Below are 15,726 nucleotides of genomic sequence, written 5' to 3' on the forward strand. Positions count from 1 at the left end.
TGAAGGACAGAAGAAAAGCGAGCTTCTAGACAAATGAACAAGGATAAAAAATGTAACAACAATACATTGAAAAAGGCCTCTGGTTCAGTTCTGTGCTAATTTCATTATATTCAATTTTAGCTTAGGGAACACCAAATGGCAGATTTTCACAGCATCCCCTTTTGTGGATCTTTACTTAGCTTTCTTGTAACAAAATACCCAAATGTTCAGGGACTGAAGCTGAGAGTGTTAAAATTGGTAGCACACAAATCTCTTCACAGGAAGATTGTATGCAGAGATGCAGCTCAGGTGTGAGGAATGTAGCTGAGTGGGTGAGCAGATTTTGCATATAAGAAGTTCAGTCCACAAAAGAAGGATCCACAGTACCAGGCTTTTGCTCAAGATAGGGGTGCCAAGCTCCCAGTAGGTGGCAAAAAAACTGAAGAAAATTTAGAAAAATTCAATACAATCTGTTTACACTCTCATACAAAATATTTTAAAAGTCATACCCTGACAAACAAGCACCCATATTCAGTGTAAGAGAAGGATGCAAATAAGTAAATAAACAGTCCAATCCTGGAAATATTCAAAATATTTTGTATGAGAGTGTAAATAGATTATATTGAATTTTTTCCAAATTTTCTTCAATTTTTTGTCTCTGTGAGGCTGGTTATCATGGCACCCTTTGGGGTTTTTTTCCTGTCACTCTTTGCCATGATTCTCTGTTTGGTTTGCACAAGCTCCCAGTAACTTCTGATAAGAAATCCTCTGATTTCTTATCAGAAGTTACAACAGGTAGCTCTAGGAATTCTTGGAAACTCTATGGTAAAACCATAGAATTTCTAATGATTCCTAGAACTACCCGTTTACACTTCTGGGAGAGCTTCTGTAAGAACTTCCAGTAAGTACACAAGTCTGCATTTAAAAAAAAACACAATGCTGCACCTCCTCAAGAAGACCTTGAAGAGCCGCTGTTGAACAAGCACCACTTGGTTAAAAGAGTTTGCCATAATATAAGAGTAATAAGCTGCAGTACTGCAGTGCAAGCTCTGCTCACAACTTGAGTTTGATCCCGGCGGAAGCTGGGTTCAGGTACCTGGCTCAGGGTTGCCTCAGCCTTCCATCCTTCCGAGGTTGGTAAAATGAGCACCCAACTTGCTGGGGGTAAAGTGTAGATGACTGGGGAAGGCAATGGCAAACCACCCTGTAAAAAGTCTGCCAAGAAAATGTCATGGGTCATTTTCGCACTCACCTCCAGCCGGCGCGACCCCCTCTTCACCGCGCAGGATCTGCGCGGATTTCGCACTAAATGCCGCGGAGCAGCCTTTTGCGCCGGAAACTCCCGTCGCAAAAGCCGCTCAAACGTAAATCGCCAAAAAGCAGTTTGGCGTTTGTAGGACTACCTACAAACTACCATGATGTAGGACTACCTACCTTTCCCATCCATATCCACACTACTTGCGCCTTGAAGACGTTCCATACAGAGCAGGGGATGTTTCTACACAATGTACAGTACGTTGGCCTCTGCCTTTCCATAATTCATTTGCAGACATTTCTCTCTGATGGAGCGTTGCCAATCAGTGACAACCCAGCATTATCTTCCACTTGTCTTAGCAGTAAAAGCCTGCTGTTTTAGAACACTCTATGAACAACTCTTTTTTTTTTTTAAAGCCATTTCACATTGCAAATTTCTCATGATGTAATTTAAGATTTTTGGCAGAGCTGAATGGGAGGGAGGGGCTTGCCCACTGTGAAAAGAAAATGACTGTGCTGGACAGATAGGACTGAATACCTCCCCTGTTGGGGAGGAACAAGTGAGAAATGACACATGTCCTTTAAATTGAATCAAGAGCGCTGCCATTGTTCCGCTAACAGATTACCCCTTAGACCTCAGTAAAGTTTTGCCTCTTGTGCATGAGTCACGGCAAACGCTTCAAGCGGTTTTCTGCAAGAGGCCTCTAACACAGGTAGGCTGGCCTTGGAGCTTACTGGGAAGTTTCCCAGTGAGCAAGCAGAGCTAAGTGTCCCGTGGCATGCCTCAACGGCTGATTAGCTCTGGGGTTTCCCCCCCCCAAAGCCTGTTTTAGCATCTCCCCCACCCAATACGATGGGCCCTGCGGTGCAGAGTGGTAAGCCGCAGTATTACAGTCCGAACTCTCTGCTCACGACCTGAATTCGATCCCGACGAAAGCTGGGTTCAGGTAGCCAGCTCAAAATTGACTCCGCCTTCCATCCTTCCAAAGTCGGTAAAATGAGTAGCCAGCTTTCTGCGGGGGAAGTGTAGGTGACGGGGGAAGGCAATGACAAGCCACCCCGTAAAAAGCCTGCCGTGAAAATGTTGTGATGCGACAGCACCCCAGAGTTGGAAACAACTGGTGCTTGCAGGGAACTACCTTTACCTTCTTTTTTACCACCCACTATGGACCGTTTCATGCTTTTACTTTACACTAATTTTTCTCCAGTGTTGCCACACGGGTCCGGCCCTACCGCTAGGCAAACTAGGTGATTGCCTTGGTGCCAGCCTTCTAGGGTTGCCAAGTCCAATTCAAGAAATATCCGGGGACTTTGGGGGTGGAGCCAGGAGACTTTGGGGGCGGAGACAGGAACAAGGGTGTGACAAGCATGATTAAATGCCAAGGGATTTCTGGCCATCACATTTAAAGAGACAGCACACCTTTTTAAATGTCTTTCTTCCATAGGAGATAATGAAGGATAGGGGCACCTTCTTTTGGGGCTCATAGAATTGGACCCCCTGGCCCAATCGTTTTGAAATTTGGGGGGTACTTTGGGGAGAGGCACTAGATACTATACTAAAAATTTGGTGCCTCTACCTCAGAAAACAGCTCCCCCAGAGCCCCCAAAACCTCCAGATCAATTCCCCATTATACCCTATGAGAATCAATCTTCACATAGGGAATAATGAAGTGCTCAGCAGATGTCCCCCCCCCCCGTTTCTGGTGACTCTGAAGCGAGGGATTGGCCTCTCTACTCACAAGTTGCAGCCAACTTCTTCCAAGTAACACAGACACCCCATCCCAAGAGGAAGCCTTTCAATCGGAGACTGGAGCCTCCGGAGGGGGAAAGTCACATAGTGGCTTTGGGGGCGGGGCTTCCCCCCACCAGCCAGCTGACTGGGGGCGGGAAGGAGCCTGGGAAAGCAGAAGAACCCCCGCTGGGACCTGGGGATTGACAAGCCTACAGCCTTCTGGGAGCACCAAATTGGGCATCACCATGTGACTCAGTGAAGTTATCATAGCTGAGGAGGGGGGGGGGGTTCCAGAAGTTAGCCTTGTCTAGGGTGCCAGACAGTCTAGGGCAGGGGTGTTGAGCTCATTTGTTATGAGGGCCAGATCTGACATAAATGAGATCTTGTTGGGCTGAGCCGTGTCGAGCCGGGCCGTGTGCGTACCTATTTAAGATTAGGTAGTAGAGATATAAACTTTATAAAGGACACAGACAAACACAAAGGTTTTTTTTAAAAACTTAATCATGCTTAAATCGTTAGTACTCGTAGATCTCAAAGGTGCTTTCTTTATATCTCTCCCATGGGATCCAGGGAGCTGGGCAAAGAAAGCTCTGGCTCTTTCCTTCCTTCCCTGGAGACCAGGAGGGGAAGGAGCCTTAGCCAATAGAAGGAAGAGAGTCTTGGCTCAGTAGCTCTGCTGTGCAATTGAAAGAGCCTTGAAAAGCAAGCTCTCCCTCCACCCCCCCATCCTCCCCAAAGAAGCCTCAGTCAATGGAGAAAATAGATCTGTAGCTCCTGTTCGATTGAGCGAGCCTTGTAAAGCAAGCTGTTATGCAGAAGGAAGCAAATGACAGCCAGTTGCTTGGTGGCCTGATACAAGCCCTCTGGAGGCCTAATTTGTCCCCTGGGCAGCATGTTTGACACCCCTGGTCTAGGACCAATCGTGCTGCCACATCTTCCTGAAAGACCAGATGGGAGGAAAAGGGGGAGTCAGACAGAGGAGGAAAAGGGAGAGTCAGCACTTGAATGAATACCTTGCAAACCTCCCTGTATATCCTGCATAGGGAAAGTAGCTCCTTCACACAGCTGATCTGCCACTAGCAGACAAGGTGTGCCAAAAGAGCTCAGGTTTGCAGCGGCAACGCCACAAAAGGGAACAACCTTCAGATCGATTGCATCAAAGGGGAGAAGCACTTCTAAAGTGGGGGGAACTGAGAAGAAAAAGGGATCAGACAGTTTTTTGTGTGAGAAAGTTACCAAAAAGCTGTACAAAAAAAATGCATTACCCCCAAAAATCTGTTTGGCTTCAGAATCTGAACTGGGTCAAACATCCCATTTGAAAGAGCCATAAGGTCTTACTCAGCATTGACAAAAACTTGACAGTGGACTTGATTTATCTCACTTTGGGCTTTCTTCACAATCCTCCTCCTTTGGTGTATGTAGCAGTAAAATTATCTCTATTCCCGCTTAGCTGTAGGAGGTTTATAAATAGATGAAGGTTGTATTATATAATGTAGAAAAGAGCAAGAGTCCAGGAACACCTTCAAGACTAACAAAACCTGTGACAGGGGATGAGCTTTTGTGAGTCACTGGTCACTTCTATTATTAATATTGAAGATTAATATTAAATGGATGAAGGTTATACTATTATATATTTGGTTATATCTTGTGCTCACAACATTACCAGACCAACAGGGAATGGTTAAAGGCTCATTGTGTTACCCAAGGATTTGAGGGTGTTTTTGTAAAGCCAGAGACTGTAAATCGAGTATCCCAACATTATCGTACTTTTGTATTTAATTTGTGAGATGACCTTGATAAGCTATGAGCCATTTTTAGTCATCAGAATCATGTGCTTTACAAGCTGCTTGCTTATCGCATAACAACTTGGTTAGTTCGCACGTGAACGCATTAGTCGCTTTATTATCAAGTCAGACATTATATCAAGTTAACTAATATCTTTCAGCAGGATTTGGAAATAGACACTGGCAAAACTGAAAAACAATTCTGGAGGCGATGGCAAGCTTTCAGAAATATTAGTTGTGGCTCTCGGTGGATCTGGATGTTTTCAGATTTCTAGTATCTCTCGGTTGTAACCCCTGGCCACTACCAATCCCATTTCAACCTATGTGTTGATTGAAGAAGAATAAGATGATATTGGATTTATATCCCGCCCTCCACTCCAAAGAGTCTCAGAGCGGCTCACAATCTCCTTTACCTTCCTCCCCCACAACAGACACCCTGTGAGGTGGGTGGGACTGAGAGGGCTCTCACAGCAGCTGCCCTTTCAAGGACAACTCTGCGAGAGCTATGGCTTACCCAAGGCCATTCCAGCAGGTGCATGTAGAGGAGTGGGGAATCAAACCCGGTTCTCCCAGATAAGAGTCTGCACATTTAACCACTACACCAAACTAGCTCTCCAGTTTGGACTCTGTGCTGGCTTTGTTTTATGTCCCTTTCTGATTCCCTGAAGTTTTATCCTGTAAACTGCATGTATTTCTCCAATGTAATTTGTGTTTTAGTATTTCATAGGGTTGCTAACCTCCAGATGGGGCCTGGAGATCTCCCAGAGATCCATTCAGTAATCTAGAGCCTAGAAAAAATGGCTGCTGTAGCATTCTACTCCACCGAGGTCTGTCCTCTCCACAAATCCCTCCCTCCTTAGGCTGCACTATCTTCAGGTGTTTCCCAACTAGGGTTACCAGTTCCTGGTTGAGAAATACCTGGAGATTTTGGGATTGTAGCCTGGGAAGGGTGAGGTTTGGGGTATAATGCCATAAAGACTGCCTTCCAAAGTGGCCATTTCCGACAGGGGACTTGAGCTCTGTCTCCCAGAGATCAATTGTCATCTCAGGAGATCTCCAGCCACCACCTGAAGGTTAACACAACAAAAAATGCAAGCTAGTGACCAATTTACTAAGAAGTATATAGAAATCAGTCCAAATGTCCAAAACATGTATATTCAAGTCCCAAAGTAGCGTGGTGACAAGCCAATCGATTAAGTACTTGTTTCTTTCCAGTCTTCATCAGACCTGGGGCCAATATTGATTCAATTATATAGAAGAAGCCACATACTGAGCTGTAGCCGAGGTGAAATTGATGCTGGAGACGCTCCGCATCCCTCTTTTTTGAAAATTGTGTAAAAAATCCATATAATTGAATCAATATTGGTCCCAGGTCTGATGAAGACTGGATAGAAACAAGTACTTAATCGATTGGCTTGTCACCACACTACTTTGGGACTTGAATATACATGTTTTGGACATTTGGACTGATTTCTATATACTTCTTAGTAAATTGGTCACTAGCTTGCATTTTTTGTTGTGTTATCCATTATAGTGACCTCTCTCAGATTGTACTCTCTACCACCTGGAGGTTGGCAAGTCCCAACTAGGGAGTTTCCCAACTAGGGTTGCTAGTTCCTGGTTGAGAAATACCTGGAGATTTTGGGATTGTAGCCTGAGAAGGGTGAGGTTTGTGGTATAATGCCATAAAGACTGCCTTCCAAAGTGGCCATTTCCTCCAGGGGACTTGAGCTCTGTCTCCTAGAGATCAATTGTCATCTCAGGAGATCTCCAGCCACCACCTGGAGGTTAGCAACTATAATCTGAGCCCAGAGTTGGCAACCCTAGTATTTCAGTATCATATACGTACTAATGACAATATGTCATGGGCCTAAATACCATACAAATTGTGTATGATCCCAAGCAACCCTCCATACCCACGAGAATTGAATCTACAAAAGCAGCCACAAAAAGCAGAGGACTTGAAATGCAAACTTGAAGCTTCCGTACACCAAATCGAATAATTGGTCCATCAAAGTCAGTATTATCTACTCAGATTGGCAGCAGCTCTCCAGTGTCTCAGGCAGAGGTCTGTCACATCCCCTTCTACTTGGTCCTTTTAACTGTTGATGCCTGGGATCAAACTTGAGACCTTCCGCATGCCAACAGATGCTCTGCTGCTAAGCCATGGCCCTTCCCCGAATGTAAGAACATGAATAGGGCATGTTGTTTCATCTCCTGTGGCATTAAACATTCTCTCCAACCCCGCTTGCTCTTTTCAGCATGTGTCCGATTCCTCCCCTGCTGTTCTGTGGACACCACGAAACTTCCTGGGAAGATTTGGTGGAGGATCCGAAAAACCTGCTATCAAATTGTTGAACACAGCTGGTTCGAAACGTTCATCATATTTATGATCCTCCTTAGCAGTGGAGCACTGGTAAGCTTCAGAACTTACCATTTTCTACTCACGGTCTTTAAAAAAAAAAAATGTTCCTGAACGTGTGTGAAGAGCGCTTTCCTTAATTATCTTTAATCTTCTAGAATCATCTCCTGCCCATCTGTGATTCAGTATGTCTTGCCTTCTTCTGAACCGCTTTGCTGGAGCGATAGGAGACATTCTGGACAAACTCCCAGAAAGCAGAGAAGGGGGCGAAGGTGATAGACTGTGTGTGGGGAATCAGCAGCCTTTTATCTGGGACTGGGGATGGGCATGACCCGCATTTTTTTGCAGTGCAGTTCATGGTTTGTGGCCATTTAAAGTCTCCCTGCTGCTTTTTGTGGGGAGCGGAAAGCAGGGGTTTAAATGGCTGGGAGCACTCAGCTTGTTTTCGGTGAAGAGTAGAAAGCAGGGGTTTATACTTCTGCCTTCTCCCCTTCATGAACCACCATGAACTGCATCAGAATTCATAAAAGTTCACGAGGGTGCTTCAGTTTCATGAACATTTCTTCACAAACCACAACATGGCCAAAATTCATGACAAATTTTAGTTCGTCAGACAGTGTGTGCCCATTCCTATCTTGGATAGAGTCTCCCCAGTATCAAGTGCAGAATAGCATACCTTTCCCTTGCCTTTGTGTGATGTGCAGGGGTGGAATTTTAGCAGGAGCTCCTTTGCTTATTAGGCCACACACCCCTGATGTAGCCAATTCTCCAAGAGCTTACAAAAAAAGAACCTTGTAAGCTCTTGGAGGATTGGCTACATCAGGGGTGTGTGGCCTAATATGCAAAGGAGCTCCTGCTAGAATTCCACCCCTGGTGACATGAATGATCTCCTCCCTTATCTCACTAAACTTACTTTATGGATCAGAGAGCCAAACTAGACATGCCAGCATCCTTGTGGTCATCATAAGGAGCCATTTTAAAATGCCTCAAAGATGCTGCTGCCATTTTAAAATCAGTTTAAAATAACACAAGGATGCCGCTGTCACTTTAAGGTAATGGTAAAATAACACAAGGATGCTGCCGCCATTTTACAGTCATTCTAAAATGCCTTGAGGGTGCCACAGCCATTTTAAAACTCATTTGAATGGCCACCTGAGCAGAGCCTCACAGCATTTTTAAATGACTTCAAAATGGTTGGCGGCAGCCACAAGGATGCCATTATATCTAATTTGACCCTAAGACTGAAAAGATGGGGGAAAAAGAAGGCATCTGAAGGAAAGGTTCAAATGAAACACAAACTACACAGATGGGTCAGTTGAATAATTCTTCCCTCAAACTCAGTTTAAATGCAACTCAGTTTTTGGAGGTTGGGGTCAGAAGCAGAAAACCATGAGGGGAGTTCTTGTCTCCCTTCTTGATACCTTTCCGTTGAAAATTACCCCCAAACTGCTGTTCCACTCAGAGAGGAAGAGATACAGGAGTCCGATATTTCTTGTTCCCTCCCTTGGTGTAGGCTTCCCAAACCTCCCGCTCTGGCGGGAGACTTCTGGGTTCGCAGCCTCATCTCCCGCTCTTCAAAACTCTGGAAGCGGGGGTGGGGGTGGAGGGGGGGGAGAACATACCTTTAGGCTTCATGTTGTTGAGCTCCTGAGCCGTTTGCAAAATGTCTGCCCCTTTAAGGCTGGGCAGGAAGCAGAAAGGGCTTCTGAGAACGGCCCCTCCCTTTCTTTTGCTTTCGTTTTCACAGGAAGTAGAGTTGTCCGGAGGAAGATCTGGTAAGTGTGTGTGAGAGGGAGGGGGCAGGGGATTCCCTGGTATGGAGGCCCTCCCCCCCCTTTAGAAAGCGTGGCGGGGAGGGAAATGTCTACTAGGCACTCTATTATTCCCTATGGAGAATGATTCCCATAGGGAATAATAGGAAATTGATCCGTGGGTATTGGGGGCTCTGGGGGGCTATTTTTTGAGGTAGAGGCACAAAATTTTTAGTATAGCATCTAGTGCCTCTCCCCAAAATACCCTCCAAGTTTCAAAACGATTGGACCAGAGGGTCCAATTCTATGAGCCCCAAAATATGGTGCCCCTATCCTTAATTATTTCCTATGGAAGAAAGGCATTTTAAAAGGTGTGCTGTCTCTTTAAATGTGATGGCAAGAACTCCCTTGGAGTTCAATTATGCTTGTCACATCCTTGTTCTTGGCTCCACCCCCAATGTCTCCTGGCTCCACCCCCAAAGTCTCCTGGCTCCACCCCCAAAGTTCCCAGATTTTTCTTTAATTGGACTTGGCAACCCTACCTTGGTGGTGGGGAGAGAACAATCTGAGAGGGGATAATTTTGAGTGGATGAAGATCAGGAAGAGAAGTTAAGTCTTCTTCTGAACCACTTTGCTGGAGCAGCAGGAGGCATTCTGGAGAAACTTTCTGCTCTTGGGCACAAGTCTCTGGAGGCCATAATGGATATGAGGAAAATCTTGACTCTTCCTCAGTCAGTCAAAAGTAAATTGCACATGACTGCAGATGCCATTTGAATTGGGGATGTACAAGGAGAAGGAAAGGGAATTTATCCCTTCAATTCCTTTGCTAGGGATATTTCTCTATTTATTCATTTAAAATATTTTAGGTCACCTTTCGACCTGATCAGGGTCCCCAAGCAGGGAACATAAAAACCATTAGAACATTTGAACCACTGAAAACTATACTTAACATTATAAATTCAGTAAAAACACATAAACAAACAACACCGGAGCCAGGAAGGAGGGCCGGTAACCATTACTGGAGGTATGCCAAATGAAATTTAAAAAGTCTTCAGCTGGCCGAAGACCCTGATAAAGGGGGTGGAGAGAGAGAGGGAGGGAGGGAGAGAGGCCAAAATGGTGTTGCCAATCCCCTGGTGGGTTGAACAACACAAATTGCTGGTGAAAAAGTCTTAAAAGACCACTTAAATCCTTTGCAAACCAAATTCTATTATATTCATAGAACACATCAAAAGAGCGTATTATGCTTCTCATACATTACATACATTATTCATATCATTGAATTTAAAACATTATCAAAGTTCTTAAAGTGACAGTCCCAGGCACTTGTAGTTAGCGTGTCCTGCCGTCATCACGCCACGATTTACAAATCCAGCACAAAACCCAGTTGCCAACTTTTCTTCTCTGGTGGGCGATGTTGCCAGGTAGCGCTTGTAGACTGTAAAGCCGCTGTATTTCTTTCACCAAACAGGCAGCAACATGAATCCTAGGTTGACTTCACGTTTCTGTAATTCTTCTTCTCAGCTGCGACTAAGATTGGAACCAGTGCTTCTTAAATCCCTTACTCCGGCTTTGCACAGCTCTCCGTCATTCATCGTAGCACTATAGTTCACCAGCAATTTGCGTTGTTCAATCCATCTGCTGTGGTTTCCTGTGTGTCTGTACAATACCCAGGTGGGGTTAGAGGATCTCCTGTTTTGAGGCCCATCCCCTGCTACAGGGTTATTAGAAAGTGGGGGGGAGGGAAACATCTGCTGAGCACTCCATTATTCCCTATGGAGACCGATTCCCATAGGGCATAATGGAGAATGAATCCATGGGTATCTGGGGCTCTGGAGGGACTGTTGTTTGAGGTAGAGGCACCAAATTTGCAGCATAGTATCTGGTACCTCACCTCAAAACACCCTCCAAGTTGCAAAAGAATCAGACTAAGGGGTCCAATTTTGTGAGCCCCCAAAGTAGGTGCCCCTATCCTTCATTATTTCTAATGGAGGGAAGGCATTTAAAAGGTGCACAGTCCCTTTAAATGTGATAGCCAGAACTCCCTTTGGAGTTCAGTCGTGCTTGTCCACCCCAACATCTCCTGGCTCCACCCTCAAAATCCCCAGATATTTCTTGAATTGGACCTGACAACCCTCGGCCAAAGGGAGTCACAGGAAAGGGAAATGAGCGGAGTGATTTGGGAGATGGAGTTGGGGCATGCTTCCACCTGTTTGGTGTAGTGGTTAAGTGTGTGGACTTTTATCTGGGAGAACCGGGTTTGATTCCCCACTCCTCCACTTGCACCTGCTGGAATGGCCTTGGGTCAGCCATAGCTCTGGCAGAGGTTGTCCTTGAAAGGGCAGCTGCTGTGAGAGTCCTCTCAGCCCCACCCACCTCACAGGGTGTCTGTTGTGGGGGGAAGAAGACATGGGAGATTGTAAGCCACTCTGAGTCTCTGATTCAGAGAGAAGGGCGGGGTATAAATCTGCAATTCTTCTTCTTCTATCCCCTCAGCTCCGGGATGATTTCGCTGGGTGGCATCAGGTGTGGGAGCTGTTCCAGGCTCTTGGGGAAAGGGCTACATAAATATTAAGCATGATAATTATCTCCCTGACAGACCATTACTGTGAAAATTGCTTTACCTTTCATTCGGTAAGCGGTCAATTCGGCGGCTGCTGATAAAGCAGCCGCCTGGAAATCCTGCACTGATTCCTTTAGAAGTGCCAGGAATTAACCCTGAGCAGTCTCAAAGATCTGGTACTGCGCAGCCTTCTATAGACCCCTTCCCTGTATAGTTTCATAGGTGCACGTGGTTGACATTCATTGAAGGCAGCCTGGTTTGACGAAGCGGTTAAGTGTTCGGACTCTTATCTGGGAGAACCGGGTTTGATTCCCCACTCCTCTACTTGCAGCTGCTGGAATGGCCTTGGGTCAGCCATAGCTCTCGCAGTGTTGTCCTTGAAAGGGCAGCTTCTCTGAGAGCTCTCTCAGCCCCACCTACCTCACAGGGTGTCTGTTGTGGGGGGAGAAGATATAGGAGATTGTAAGCCGCTCTGAGTCTCTGATTCAGAGAGAAGGGTGGGGTATAAATCTGCAGTCGTCGTCTTCTTCTTGGGGGGAGGGGCTGTAGCTCAGTGGCAGAGCATCTGCTTGGCATGCAGAAGGTCCGAGGTTCAATCCCTGAGTGGACAATAGAGACTGTGGTGGACCGATGGTCTGACTCAGTATAAGGCAGCTTCATATGTCCAGATGTTCCTCCCTCTTTGAGCCTCACTATAACCTTATGAGGTTATGCACAACGAGAGAGACTTGTTCAAAGAGTCAGCTGGGAAGTTACATGGCAGAACCTAGTTTGACACTGTAACCACTCTATCACACTGGCTAGCACTTCTTAGCACCTCTAAAGAGGGAAACTTAAAAGTGCCGGTGCCACCGTGGCCGTATCACAGCTGAGATCCTTATTCTCCGTTCAGACAACTTTGGCGGTGGATCAAGACATTGGATGCGGCTGGGAAGCTGCCTTTTATGCCTACTGTGATGGAACTGGGCCAGAACTCGCCTTCTGGAGTGGTTCCCTATGTTTTGGAGGACTCTGAGACTTCTACCAAGCTGCCTTCAATGAATGTCAACCCACTCTGTCTTCAGTGTGGCCTTGGCTTCACTCAGCCTTGGCTCCAGCTCTCCTCAGTGCTAGTCAGCTTAATTGGACAGCTTTCCTTCTTCCGGATAATGATGTCTGTCTAGTCTGCTCTCATTTGTTCCTGCTGCTGCTGCTTCTTCTAATGCCCCCGCTCAAAAAAAAACCCAGCTTGTGAGCTGGTTTTTCTCCCAGTGCTTTGATATTTTGCAGAGTGTTTAGGATTTCCTGGCTTCTAGAGCAGCTAGATCTGAGACCAATAGCACCTTAAAGATCAACAAGATATCCGAGGAATGAGCTTTTGAGAGTCACTTTTTCAAGTATCAGGTATCTGACAAAGAGACCTTTGACTCTCAAAGGCTCATACTCCCCCAAATCTTAGAATCATAGAGTCGGAAGGGACTCAAGGGTCATCTAGTCCAACCCCCTGCACAATGCAGGAAACTCACAAATACCTCCCCCTAAATTCACAGGGTTTTCATTGCAGTCAAATGACCATCTAGCCTCTGTTTTAGTACTTCCGAGAAAGGAGAGCCCACCACCTCCTGAGGAAGGCTCTAACCGTCAGGAAGTTCTTCCTAATGTTGAGCTGGAAACTCTTTTGATTTAATTTCAACCCATTGGTTCTGGCCCTACCTTCCGGGGCCACAGAAAACAATTCCACACCATCCTCTATATGACAGCCCTTCAAGTACTTGATGGTGATCCTATCACCTCTCAGCTGCCTTCTCTCCAGGCTAAACATGCCCAGCTCCTTCAACCTTTCTTCATAGGACTTCATAGGACCCCTCACCATCTTCATTACCTACCTCTGGACCCGTTCCAGCTTGTCTATATCTGTCTTAAAATGTGGTGCCCAAAACTGAACACAATACTCCAGGTGAGGTCTTACCTGAGCAGAGTAAAGCGATACCATCACTTCACGTGATCTGGACGCTATACTTCTGTTGATACAGCCCACATGAAGTGATGATATCGCTATACTCTGTTCTGGTAAGACCTCGCCTTGTTGGTTTCTAAGTTGCTCCCGGATTCAGGTCTAGATGTTCTACTGCAGACCAATATGGCTACCTTCTGGAACAATCTCTTTAGCCCCAAGTGGATGGGGAGGGGGGGGGTATCACAGACAGTCTGTGGCTCAGTGGCAGAGCATGTCCTTTGCATGCCCAGATCCAACCCCTGGCATCTCCAGGCAAAAGTACAGGTCATAGTTGATTTGAAAGACCTTTACTCTGAGACCCTGAAGAGCCACAGCCAGTCTGAGGCGGCGATATTGACTTTGACGGACCATTGGTCAGACTCAGGATGGGGCAGATTTGTGTGTTCATGTCTTGGTGAACAACTCCCATCATCGCTGTAGGATGTCACAGACTGTTTCATCTGCCTATTGCCAGCTGTGCAGATCTGACTCCCTGACCAAGAGAACCGCAAAGAAGGACCCACGACGTTTAGGTGAACTTTATGGGATAAATATGGGGAATCCAACCACAAGTTGTGATCGTGGCCACGAGCTCTGGCGACCCTGAAGAAGAATGATTTACTCGTTTATCCCGTTTGTATCCCGCTCTCCCCCACTATCGTGGGGCTCAGACTCATTAGACAAACTCGCGGGAGAGTGAAAAGTAGTAGTTAGCCATAGTCAGGGTTAGCTCTGCCACTAGGCAAAATCGGTGACTGCCTAGGGTGTCGGCCTTCTGGGGACACAGAATCAGGTGTCCCTCTTGTGACTCAGTGACATTAGCAGTGCAGGGGGTGGGGGGAGCCAGAAGTTAGCTTTGCCAAGGGTACCAGACAGTCTAGGGCCGGCCCTGACCATAGTAGCTAAAAACCTATTCCATCTTCAGAGGGAATAGCTTTTATTACTTGCTTAAGGCATACATCATAGGGAAACCATGTCCTTTCCTCCCTGTTATTGAATTCTGAGTGAAGAAGAAGAAAACAGTAGATTTATACCCCACCCTTCTCTCTGAATCAGAGTCTCAGAGAAGCTTACAATCTGTTTGGTGTAGAGCCAGTTTGGTGTAGTGGTTAAGTGTGCGGACTCTTATCTGGGAGAACCGGGTTTGATTCCCCACTCCTCCACTTGCACCTGCTGGAATGGCCTTGGGTCAGCCATAGCTCTTGTAGGAGATGTCCTGGAAAGGGCAGCTGCTTTGAGAGCTCTCTCAGCTCCACCCACCTCACAGGGTGTCTGTTGCGGGGGAGGAAAGGAAAGGAGATTGTGAGCCACTCTGAGATTCTTCGGAGTGGAGGGCGGGATATAAATCCAATATCTTCTTCTATCTTCTTCCTTTATCTCCTTCCCCCACAACAGACACCCTGTGAGGTGGGTGGGGCTGAGAGAGCTCTCACAGCTACTGCCCTTTCAAGGACAACTCCTTCAAGAGCTATGTCTGACCCAAGGTCATTCCAGCAGCTGTAAGTGGAGGAGTGGGGAATCGAACCCGGTTCTCCCAGATAAGAGTCCGTGCACTTAACCACTGCACCAAACTGAGTGCTGTTGGAAATAGCATCCTATACTAGATGGTCCATCTGAGCAACTGTTCATACAGTCTTAAACTCTTTGTGGATCAGGTTGCGAATACCTTAACAATAGAGTATTTCTGTGCATAGATAGGCTCATTTAAACCCCATGAAATCAATAGGCTGGAATGCAAGACTCAGTGGAAAAGACAATAATGTTAGGAACAATAGAACAGGGGTGGTCAACGGTAGCTCTCCAGATGTTTTTTGCCTACAACTCCCATCAGCCCCAGCCAGCATGGGCAATGGCTGGGGCTGATGGGAGTTGTAGGCAAAAAAACATCTGGAGAGCTACCATTGGCCTCCCCTGCAATAGAAGACAGCTGGAAAAGAGGAAGACCCAACATGAGTTGGTTTGACTCAATCAAGGAAGCTGCATGGGTCCTTCAGTGTGCAAGACCTGAGCAAGGCTAATAACATGGCATTTTGGAGGTCATTAGTTCAGTGAGCCACCATATGTTCACTTATTTCTCATGGCCCTTCCTCCGTTCTTGTGGCCCTTTTTTACATGCCCAGGGAAATGCTGATCATCATTTTGGGGCCAGGAAGCAATGTTCTCCAGGCCAGTTTGGCCATGGATCCTTGAGGTTTTTTTGCCATCTTGGGGTCACAGAGCAGGGGTCGCGGGGTGTGTAGGGGAAGGTATTTGTGAATTGTGAAGGCAGGCTCAGGGCGGCTCACAAACCAAGGGTCGACGCAAACACATTAGTGTGACCAATACA

At 46.4% G+C, this 15,726-nt stretch overlaps 1 protein-coding gene across 1 annotated transcript in view; it reads left to right on the forward strand.

Moving 5' to 3' along the window:
* The window catches only part of LOC132578151 (sodium channel protein type 5 subunit alpha-like), a 431,998-nt gene that overhangs the window by 333,871 nt on the left and 82,401 nt on the right, over positions 1–15,726 (forward strand). Inside the window, 1 exon segment of the mRNA XM_060248007.1 lies at positions 7,011–7,165. Coding sequence (XP_060103990.1) covers positions 7,011–7,165 — 155 coding nt within the window.

Source organism: Heteronotia binoei, chromosome 10, assembly GCF_032191835.1.
Source record: "Heteronotia binoei isolate CCM8104 ecotype False Entrance Well chromosome 10, APGP_CSIRO_Hbin_v1, whole genome shotgun sequence".
Lineage (NCBI taxonomy): Eukaryota > Metazoa > Chordata > Lepidosauria > Squamata > Gekkonidae > Heteronotia > Heteronotia binoei.